This window comes from Rutilus rutilus (genome assembly GCF_951802725.1).
Source record: "Rutilus rutilus genome assembly, chromosome: 23".
NCBI lineage: Eukaryota > Metazoa > Chordata > Actinopteri > Cypriniformes > Leuciscidae > Rutilus > Rutilus rutilus.
The window spans coordinates 6,638,028-6,649,830 of record NC_140233.1 but is presented as its reverse complement, the minus strand read 5'-3'; the positions used below and the strand labels follow the sequence as shown (position 1 = coordinate 6,649,830).

Below are 11,803 nucleotides of genomic sequence, written 5' to 3'. Positions count from 1 at the left end.
ATGCATAGCTAAACGGATGTGTTAATAGGCCGCGACATAGTATACGTTCATACTTTCACTTAAAACTCAATAAATCCCAGCCTCAGCCCATTCAGAAATGTCGGTACTTAGGTAGAAACCTATACATAGGAGTCTGATAAAAATGTTAATATTAAAGAAAAACGTTAGACGGACTTAGAGGCTTTTGCATCTTAAGTCTTCAAGTATAGCCTGCAGGAACAATTGCCCAGGGGTCAAGCTGCGGGGAGCCAGAACTACGGATGTGCCCCGAAGCCGAATACCTTATTCACGACAGGCACAGATGATGGCTTCAAAACGCATGCCAAATTCTTACGAATAATAGGGGAAATATTCAGCAGACACACCCTGGAAAAATGTTGTCGATTCAACTTAGAAAAAACGATTAGACTATTACTGAATTCAACCAACCAGAAAAACTGAAGCACTACTGAAGCATAATGGCATAACCTGATTTCTCTGCAAGGTAATATTACTTAATATGTTTGATATAATCTTTTTATTTATTTTTTATGATGAAAGTCCTTTTCCACATTAATGTAAATACACACACACACACACACACACACACACACACACACAAATAATTCATTATCCTTACTTTGAAAAAATACTTACACAATTTAGTTACCATTATTTATTCCACTTTTGTTGATTGATCATAATTTTATCATTATTATGTTGAGAATTAATTGTCAGCCAAGTAGTGTTATTTCTCATTATACATAACAGTGAACCACTAAATAAAGACTGGTGTCAGTACTGCTCTACTCTTCAGCACAATATAACCACAACATTCAGTAACAGAAACTCCTCTAAATGTCCAACATAACTAAACATTAAACATTAACATAAACTTCCAACATCTTTCCCTTTACTGAAAAACACATAAAATAACACTTAATCCCTAAATTTACTCTCCTAAGGCAGTTCCTTGCAAAGCATGCTGGGAACTACAGATCCACTGCCCAGGGCTGCATTTCTCAAACGCATCATGAGCCTAAGTAGATAGTATGTAATGCGGTTATGTAACTCAAATACGTTAAAACAGCATTCCTTTGTTTTATGTTAAACCTGATTGAATTAGGTTACAACAGCAAAATTTGAATTTAAAGGTAGAATCAAGTAGAAAAACCTCCTTAAAGCAACAACTGCACGTTCACTTGTGTTTGCTGGCAGAGCCATGGGATAGCACAAAATTATACATATAATATACATATAATTACTAGAGTGAATGAGTGTGTGAAGTGGATGAGTGTAAACTATGAATGAAATTGCAAATCAATGGCACTGCCTTATGCGTCTCAGAAATCTTTGTTAAGAATAGCTACTATCAACTAAAATACTTGAAAATACTAAATCATGTGCATTTTCTACTATTTGACATGCCTATTTAAACGTTTTAAACCTTGTACTACATGATACACAAATGAGTGCAAAGTTGGCTGTGAATGAAATGAGTGTAATAGCAAATCAAATAGCTGTAGTCTATATAAACTACTGGCCAACAGGTGTTCGTTTGTGACCTTTTGACCTTCCGTTTCCAGAGTGTTTGTGTTTGTGTGTTTATGACCCTATATGTTGTGTGATAAGGGAGTAAATGTTTTTTCAGGTTGTCTTTTTATTGCTGCCGGTTAACGACCCCAGGTCATTGAATTTATGATCAAACGAGATATGGCAAAAGAGATATGGCAAAAGATCAAAAGAGAGGTTTGGTTTTCAGATTGCATGGCAACGTCCATAATGTCTGTGTGAGAATGAAAAGGCACAAATGAGTTTAAAGAAATAAGAAGCAGTTCTGTAGTTTACTATTTATATATTATTTTGCACTTTAAAGAAACACGCCGGCTTTTTGGGACTTTATGATGTTTTATTAACAAAGTTCGGGAGGAGCACGTTCAGGTAATTAAACCTAATTAAACACATGTGGAGCACATTCAGACAATCAAACTTAATTAGACACGAGTGGAGCACACTTTGTTAATCAACCCAATCAACGAGGTAAGAGGTGTACATATTTATACTGCAAACTTACCTCCGTTCGTTGACAGTTTAACAGCATCCCTCCACCACCCCATCTCCTCACTTCTAGTCCGAAATACTCTTACAACAACAGGGGAGTACTCTGGGTTCGGGCAAAATTTCCGAGCTCGGAGCCCTTCCCCGGACAGCACGCCAAATACGCATAATCTTTACTCTGTTTAATTGATGTAAGGGTGAACTTGTGAAAGCTTATTCACCGTATCCCCCAGAGTTAGATAAGTCCATACATACCCTTTACATAGCCGTAACTCTGTCTGACACACCCACCGCTAGCCTAGCTTAGCACAAAGACTGGAGGTAAATGGCTCCAGCTAGCCTACTGCTCGCAATAAGTGACAAAATAATGCCAACATTTTCCTATTTACATGTTGTGATTTGTATAGTCACAGTGTGTACAAATAACAAGGTCACATGAGACACAGCCATCTTCTAACAGTATACATACTGGGAACTATATTCTCAGAAGGCGAAGCACTGCTACTTGGGCGGAGTGATTTGCTCGCAGCACCTGAGAAGCCCTGTGGTGAGGAGCAGAGAGTTCGCTCAGAGTTTTCCTCTAGTAAAATCACAAACAGTTTTTGTTCAAAAATATAGAATTATGTACCAGCAGCACTCATACAAACATAATGCTTATGGACTTACGCATATTCTGAATAATTAGTAACATACAAAGCCGCTCTTATACACAACTAAATAATAAAGAGTTATGACTTGAAATGTTTGCTGTATACCACAATCAAAAACAGCTTATACAAAAAAAGTGAATGAACATCTGCAGAGAGCACAGTCAAAATGTAACTTTTTGTGACTGCACTGATACAAACTGTGACTGTGGAGGGCAGTATAACGTACGTATAACAGATCGGTTAACAGCATATTAATGTGAAAACTAAACAATACAGAAAGCAGCTCTCATACAAAAAATGCTAAATAGGTCACAATGAAATTGCCAATTTTCCATACGTTAGCTTTTAACGAAGAGGGTGCCGTTCGAATTTGGCTCTCAGCCATCATGGTGTCTCTGTGCACGCCACAGACTGTCTGCGCACTGCACGTCCGCTTCACCCCTAATTTCCACCAACTGCGGAACAGTCATGGTCATGATCTCGCGAATTCACATATGATCGCGCGATATAAGTGCTGAATTGCTGAGGAGCTCTCCGGCATCCGGCAAAAATAGAAGCTCTGCGTATCTGCTCCGGAGGGCTGCGGATCACCGGAGTCGGAACGCAGCCATTCTGCAGTCAGTGAAAATACACACATTGACTTTAATGGAAACCTATTGACTCCGCCGCCGTTCCGGAGTTGGTGGAAATTAGGGGTTAGAGTTCCGCCTTTTGCGTTCTGTCATATTAGTTATTAGAATTATTTTTGTTAGAAAATCGATTTTTGACATTTGTGAATCGATTCAGAATCGTCCGCATAGCGATGCATCTAAGAATCGATTTTTTTCCCCCCACCCCTAATAGTAATGAGGGAACTTAACAAGAACAGCTGGATGAAGATTAACTGAAGAAATCAGAAACCATAGAAATTAACGAGAACCAATGCAGACATGACTGAAAAATAAGAAAACAGAACATACAAGTGACAAATGACACTTTTGCCATTAATAAGTTTATAAGCAACTGAAAAAACTACAAATGTCAGGGCATGCCCGCTCAGGCCCCTGATGCTTTAAGCACAGACCGGTTGCGTCTGCATTGGCGATACCATTGGGCTGCGTGGGACTATCTGTCAGGGTTCTGTCACTTCTGTAGTTTATTTCTTGGTTTTGTGACCAAACAGAAAATAGGCTTCTAACCACAGGTGGAGAGCTGTCTTTCCAAACACACAACTTTGTGATGCTGCTTGCGAATGTTCGTTGGAACTATGGTTTCGGGAAACACCGATTCGTTGAACTATGCTGATAATGACAGAACTTGCGAACATTGTTGGCTAACGATGTTTTCGGGAAACTCACCCTTGATCAGAGAAAACCCAACAAACGTGTGAATTGACCTTTATAGTTATGAGTCTAGTGTATAAGCCTATCTAATTCTGTTTGTTAGCTGAGTGCCTAAGGCAGGGGTGGATTTCTGGTGCCAGTCTTTCCATCACAAGTGCTGCCAGCGGTGTCTTGAGTGGTGGTATGTGTACGTGTGCCTGAGAGTGTTTATGCACAGGCGTAAGGTGACTTGCTGTGGAGGCCCTGCTGTCATGCCTCGGCTCCTTTACCCTGAAACTCCTGTTCCTGAAATGCAAGTTATTTCGTTATCAGCATAGTTCAATGAGTCTGTGTTTCCCGAAACCATAGTAATCCTTATCTTGAGCCAAATAAGAAAGCTGACATTCCGTACAATCTGTATCTTACAGAAAAATTGGGGCAAAAATCTGAGCAAAAGTCATGTAGTGTATTCCAGCCTGACGTATCGATGTTCTACTGGTCACATTTCTTCAGGTGATGCGAATTCTCAGTTCAGAGTTCACCATACTTAAACTTTGAAATGCATGCAGCAAAATACAAAACTTTTCATGAGCTGTGAGATTCAAACATAACTAACTAAACTATTTAATTGACATCACAGCTCCTGAATTATATTTGTTATTTCTAAGGTGAAATAGATACAGTGTTCATGTTAACCACACAACTCGAGCTCAAAAGAACGATACCGGTTTTGAGCGATTTAGATGAAATGGGGTGGAGACGTCACATTTTACTTTAGCTTTCGAATTAGTGGCAATTCGGGGTGGCAATTGCTTGAATGGTGGGTCCATTATTATCTTAATGGAAAAACACAACAACAAAACAGTACAATGACAAACTGAAAACATAAAACTTTTATAAACAAAGCGAATAAGACGGCTTTATTAACAAAACAAATAAGCAAGGCAGCCTCATTCTTGTGGTGTGCTTGAGGTGTGTGTATATTAGAATTGCTGCCACCTTTATCAAGCAAAGTTTACAGATTGCCTCATTAATGTTTGTAGGTTCCCTATTATCATTTGGTTTAAATCCCAAATTTTCCCAATATACAATAATATTTACATTTCACTTCGAATTTTATATTGTGTAAAACAAATCTAAAATAAACTTAAACTCGCATTTATACATTCAATAATAATTCTACATTTCATTAAGGCTTTCTCTGTGGTTTGAATTAATTCTAGGCCAAAACATTTTGCTTTTGGGGAACACAGATTGGTCTAATAGAGAGACCAACATGAACAAAGACCCAAGAGTCAAAGTTGAATTGAAAGAAAGATATTTTACTTAAAGTGTTCATTCACCACAATTTCAAAGACAATCATCTGTGAGACAGGTTACAACATGGAGAAAACTTATAGCAAGACATTAGCCATATGCAAAATCAAGACAAGACATCATATTTACATATTTCTGATGTTAAAATGATAAGAATGTAATAAAAATGTCTCCCTCATTAAAAATGTGATTTAATAATGGCTGATTTTATATATTATTTTTATTCAAATTAAAAGAAGTGTAAGATAAGACCCCCTCATTGCCCCTTTAGTTTTGGAATGTCTGCTCATCAGTCTTTTATCATGGCATCAGTAATGGTGGCATCTTCCTCCAGGTCCACAGTGATTTTCTTGCCAACCAGTTTGAAGATGTTCTCTGGTCTCATGCCGTGCGGTTCGGCCACTTTTACTGTCAGCATGTCGAGAGTTAATGTCTCACCCTTCTTCAATGGTTTCCGGGCCACCACTGACTTACCCAACTGCAAGAAGGAACATAACCATTGATTGAATGACGTTTGATCATTTTTTGGTAGTCTGTATAATCTGTCAGAATGAGCGTTTTATCTGACCTTGCTGTGACAGGAAGCCTCACAGGGCAGCATCTGTTTGACCGGCGAACCCATTGCCATCTCAACCGTCCTGATGGCTTTCACCAGCTCCGCCAGCTCCGCTGGCTCCAGTGATGCTGCGTGGTCACTGCCTTTCCAGCTCTTATCCAGGGTCACATGACGCTCCAGGACCTTTGCCCCGAGTGCCACAGCGGCCACAGACACATGGATGCCCGCCTCATGTCCAGAGTAGCCGATGGGAATGTCCGGAAACTCCTTCTGGAACTCCTGCGTAGGAAAAAGGAAACCGAAAGATTCTAAGCGAAACCGAAACTACTCAGCTAAAAATGCCTTCATAACCATGGTTCGAATTACGTGGGAGCCAGTGGGAGCTGAGCTCCCATAGAGAGAGGATGAGCTCCCATGAAAGCAGCAAAGTCATACACCTGTGGGGGTCTCATCAGCACCATTATTTTAAATTACAAATAAAGCACTTTTTCCTTCAGACTACTGTAGCGTACCTATACGAGACTTAGGTAGGACAAGATGCCAAACACATGGATCTCGCGGGATCTCGGATCGTTATCACACTACATCCTTATGCTTCGCTTTCTGCCAGGACTTTTACTGACTTTTCTCAACTCACAGAAGTGACGTCAACGTTTGATCTAGCAGTAACATAACCCATCAGGCAAGTGTTATTTTAACATAGGCGTAATTTGCGGGTGGGACATGTCCCCACCACTTTTTGAAACCACTCTGGTTTCACTAATATACCAATAAACATCTCCAGTTAACTAGCAGAGCATTCATTTAGTTTGTTTGTTAAATAAGAGTCAATCTAGCGCTGAAATGTGTTGTTTTTTAAATCAAGTGATCAAAGTGCTCGTTGCCGCTGCGATCAGTGGCGCGGATACTGCGTTCTCTTGTGGCTCGCGCACAGTCTTCACTCGGACGCGCGCTTCAATCCGTTGTGGAGACTCTCTATTCGTTCCGGTGAAATTACAAAACAAAATGCACACAAACGTGTCCTTGCCTGATATACAACCACTGATAAACATAATCGATTTTGATGAGAGAGAAAAAAACCTATACGAGTGCGGATAAGAACCCAGAACCTCTGACACACTTGGCAAAAGTTCTGCCACTGGACCACTTAAATACACACTTAAAATTGTTGGATCTATTTATTTATTCACGTGAAAGTTAATCACCACTAACAACATATATCAGTCCTCATTAAACAACAAATTAAACCAAATGTACTATTTCAATTGAATTGTGTTAGCAACTCTTTTTTATGAAACATTTTTATTTATTTACATTAGTAAGCTACTAATGTACTACTACGATGAGCGCCTGCTCATAGGCTACTTTTTTTTTCTTTTTTTTAAGAGACCCCCACAAAGATGAAATCATAATTCGAACCCTGTTCATAACTATCATTTTATGGAGTTTATGAAGATGCGAGTAAAGTGAATAGGCTTGTTTGAGATGAGCAAAATCTGCGCAGAACCGATCACTGGTGATCACCGCGAGATGCATGCCGGTTAGAAATGTGTCCGAGTGCGGTCCGACTTGCTCTGATGTCATGCTGACGTATGTAAAAAAAAACTCTCGCGATCGCAAGGCGGACGTGTCGGATTCTGCAGTCGAGCGCAGTTGCTCTCCACCGACTGCGCTGATCAAAAGCATGATGGGAAACGACTTGCTGACGACACAGCCTATTGCTCATTGGTTTAAACAACCGTGATGAATTGTTCTCTTTTAAAAAAAAAATTATTTTAAAACTCTTATCTCATGTTTTTATGTGTATAAATTATGTGTTAGTATTCCCAAACTCTCTGACAGTGTGATCTATAGGTTATTTGATTGTTGTCATAGGCCTATTTAAAAAATATATATAAAACATGTCTTTAATTAAAGTAAAAATGATTTATAAACACATATTTGGTATGTAATTAAATGGGTGTCTTGTTCATTATAATTATTTTCATATAAAAGCAACAGAACTTAAATTACATCCAGTTTATTAGCAACACTGTGCACGAGCGTGAATCCCGTGAATCCCGCGATATCCATCTTTGATCTCACAGGTGTCTGACCTAACTATGAATGCGAGAAGAGAGATCTGTCCGTCTTGCCTGCGCTTTTTTCACTCCTCCCCTCACTGCAGCCGCCTACTCTCGCATACATTTCAGGCGAGGCAAGGCGCATCTCAAACAAGCCTATTGTGTCTTACAGGGATCAGGCTGAGGTTGACGTGCTCTATTGGCAGTGGATAAGCGCTGGTACACTGCAGGAACGTGAAATTGGGATTGTGCTGCTTGATGGTTTGGTAAACACAGCGCATGGTCTCCATAGACTGCATTCCACTAGAAATCACCATGGGACGACCTACACAAACACACCAAAACATCAGCTTCAAGACGTGACTGCTTCTGGGAGAAAATCAGGTCAAATTTTAGTCATTATCACATTACACACATGCCAAATTCTCTGTAGACTCAAAGCCAGCAACATGAAACTCCAGAAAATCCACACCAGAATTTCTAGGTTTCATTGGCTCTGCTCTCTGGCCAATCAGCACTGTCAATACCTAATTTCTCAATGCTCCAGAATAACTGACTTCAAGTGCACAAGAGAAGCTTCTCAGATTCAGTTCTCGGTTGGGCTTGTACTTTTCTCATTTGCGAGTCACTGGATAGTGTCTGATAAATGTTGTGTAAATAGAGGAACATTGACCTTGGCAGTGAATCTGACAAACACATAGAACGAGTTTTTTTCAGAAACAACACTTTTGAGTTTATGTAACGACAGCTTCTGGACTTTTCATTTGAAATGTGTGTCAGCGTCAGTGAGTTTTACCTTTTTTGGCGGTTTTCTCCAGGTAAGGGATATTGTTGGTGTCAGCTGAGGCAACTTTAAAAAACGGCACATTGATTTCATGAAGAAATTCTACAGCCATCTGATTGAGGTAGGGAGAGGAAAAGTTATGAAATGCCTTTCAATCTACTGGGTTTAACATGCACATATTCTCTTGATATATATAATAACCCTTACGAAAAATAAGTTTATTCAAGTGTTCTATTAGTATACTTCTTTTAAACAAAAATAAGAAAGTATACTTTGTCTACATTTTATATACTTCTCAAAAATATACTTTATGTACTTCTCAGAAATATACTTAAAATTACACTTCAGTGTGACTTATACTGAGAGAAAAGTCCAAGTAAATTTGGCCTGTACTTGTAGCCTACTAAATCTTTTGGTCGATATATATTTAAAAGTATAATTAAGTATTCAAAGTATACTTGGCTTGTAGTTGTGTTAACCCTTTTGATCGAGTAGCTGTGCCGTGCACAGAGACGCATGATGGCTGAGCGCCAAATTCGAACGGCACCCTCTTCGTTAAAAGCTAACGTATGGAAAATTGGCAATTTCATTGTGATCTATTTAGTATTTTTTGTATGAGAGCTGCTTTCTGTATTTAGTTTTCACATCAATATGCTGTTAACCGATCTGTTATACGTACGTTATAAGAAAAAGTTAACCCTTTTGATCTTTTTTTACATAGGTTTTCATATACAATCTTATGAAACTTAAATTTTTTGAAAATACTGATTAGAATATTGATATAAAACAGATATGTTTCTAATTCTGCGTATCTGAATTTGTGTGTAGGCTAGTCCACTGGTAGTGTACATAGGAATTTACTTTAATTCTACTTTACTCTTTCCCCACCATTGACTGAATTTTCCAGCTATCCATGTTTTCACTGTTATACGGTAGGGGGCGCCATGACACATCTTCTAGTACAGAATCTCCGGATCAAAATACAGGAGAAGGAGCTGAAACAAGTGATATAAGATTGCTCACTCAAATGTAAAATAACGTGATCATCAAACATTAAACAGAGTGTAAATCAAAACTGCTTAATATATCAAATGAAGCGTAACTTACAAGTATACTTACACTAAAACTACTAAACTAGTAGTTTACTGAGAGTAGACCTACACTTCAGTGTGTACTTTCATAAACTAAAAAATTTACTACTTGTATTAAAATAGTATACTATACTCTTACACTTATAGTACACTTAAACGTATACTTTTATATACTAAAAGTGGGCCAATTTAGTCCCAAGCAGTATTGAAATAGTACTCTTACAAGTTTACTACAAGTACACATTGATATTAGTATACTTACTATATAAAGTATACTTAAAAATATACTTGAACATTACTTAAGTAGCTTATACTTCATAAAATTAACTTGAAGTATACTTTTTTTTCGTAAGGGAAACGTTGAGACCCTCTTTCATTTGTTCACCTCATCCATCCCTGATGCAGTAAAGAAGATGCCAACTTCACTGGCGAACTGTTGCAGCTCTCTGTACTGCTGGTGACTGAACTCCAGATGGTGTTTATGAGCCCCGTAGGTCGGGCCCCAGGCGTGAGGGGACGTGTAGAGACGCTCCAGAGCGAGCTTGGTGAATCTGTGTTCGATCTCGCTCTTTTGAAACTTGGCACAATCAGCTCCACAGTCCTGTGTGGAGTTAAAGTAGGAAGCAGAAGTGGATTTGGTTGACAACAAAAATGAGTTTCACCATATAAGAAATCTAAAATTTAATTTAATGTGATACAATGTGTGAGATAGCTCAGGAGCTGGGGAGAGAGATGGGGTTCTAAGTTTGGGCCGGTTCACACAGAACACGTTTTAGTTAAAAATGCTGCAAATGGTCAAACATATTCCAAAAACAAAACAAAGGGAAAGTATCTCAGTGGAATGGAAAACTTGTTCTGTGTGAACGGCCTCAGGATGTTTCTCTATCCTGTTTCCAGGTCATTTCTTCTGTTTAGAAAAAAAGTCATTAATAAAAAATAAATAAAAAACTCTATTTTCTCAAATTTTAATAAATTTGTCATTTTTTCTATATGCAAACCGTGGTTTTGGGGTTTCCCTGCTCTCGCTAACGTTGATATCTATACCCCCCCACCCATGAAAAGAACCGACATCAACAAGGTATCAGTCAGACTTCACATCTGATAAAGCTGTACTTTACCTTTGCCATTCGGATCATTTTTTTGGCGATTTCTATGTCTCCTTGGTGGTTCTGTCCAATCTCAGCGATGATAAAACAGGGGTTGGAGCCCCCGATTTTTCTTCCAGGACAAAGTTCAAACTCTGCAGACATTTTATAGACTAATTGTTTAACAGATTTATGATTAAGAGGCTGGAGATGTGATCACTAGCGTTCTGGCAGCAAGCAAAGGGGCCGGAAAGAAGGTCACACTGCCATTTAAAGAAAAGTGCTCCACCCTAACCGCTGCAAACTCCCACCCACAAAACGCATATCAAATTGCCTATATATATTATTTATACATTTAAATAGATGTTAAACCGGATTAAGAAGCCAATAATTAATTCAGATGTCATTGAATTTTGATCACGTAAGGCCATTATGTATTTAGCAGCAACTATTTAGCAGTGCCACATACACCAGCACCTTTACAGGCCCACAGATACAGAGCCCCTATATGTGGTGGTGGAAATATTTTTAGGTTGGGAGAATTATTATTATTTTTTTTTTTTATATATATATATTTTGCGTTCCCTCGCAAAACATTTGCATTCCCATTGCATATTTTTAGGTTGGGAGAATTTTATTTATTTTTTTAAAATCTTTTGCATTCCCCCGAGAAACTTTGCGTTCCCTCGCAAAGATATTTGTGTTCCCACGCAAAACTCGTTTTGAGCTCGAACAGACACTGTTTAAGTTTTTCGGTTCCTTGCCACTGTTGCCTTTGGCTTGCTCAGTTGGGGATATTTGGGGATATTAATTTAATTAATCAGTCAACAATACTATTGATCAGCATTACCAAACGTGGACGTTTTCCACTAGAAACAAACATTGATGTATTATTTTAATTTAATACTGTGAAGCTGCT

The 11,803-nt window shown here is 38.6% G+C and overlaps 1 protein-coding gene across 2 annotated transcripts; it reads right to left on the bottom strand.

Moving 5' to 3' along the window:
* Positions 1-5,291: 5,291 nt before the first annotated feature.
* On the bottom strand, positions 5,292-11,135 carry LOC311283418 (N-acetylneuraminate-9-phosphate synthase-like). Of its 2 annotated transcripts, XM_084397783.1 has the most exons (7): positions 10,918-11,135; positions 10,185-10,400; positions 8,721-8,820; positions 8,095-8,249; positions 5,874-6,140; positions 5,592-5,783; positions 5,292-5,506 (listed from the first exon to the last, which is right to left on the bottom strand). In XM_084397783.1, the coding sequence occupies exons 1-6, from the start codon at positions 11,047-11,049 to the stop codon at positions 5,595-5,597; spliced, it is 1,059 nt and encodes a 352-aa protein (XP_084253909.1). In that variant the 5' UTR covers positions 11,050-11,135; the 3' UTR covers positions 5,292-5,506; positions 5,592-5,594. The 2 variants fall into 2 exon arrangements, with proteins under 2 accessions (XP_084253909.1, XP_084253910.1); XM_084397784.1 differs by having other exon boundaries at positions 5,292-5,783.
* Positions 11,136-11,803: the final 668 nt, after the last annotated feature.

Bases quoted from the DNA above. Each gene is read 5' to 3' on its own strand.
- LOC311283418 (XM_084397784.1), bottom strand. From the start codon at position 11,049: ATGTCTGCAGAGTTTGAACTTTGTCCTGGAAGAAAAATCGGGGGCTCC. The intron at 8,250-8,720 runs GTAAAACTCACT...GTGTTTGTGTAG, and splicing joins GGAGAAAACCGCCAAAAAAG to GTCGTCCCATGGTGATTTCT. The intron at 5,784-5,873 runs GTCAGATAAAAC...TCCTTCTTGCAG, and splicing joins AGGCTTCCTGTCACAGCAAG to TTGGGTAAGTCAGTGGTGGC.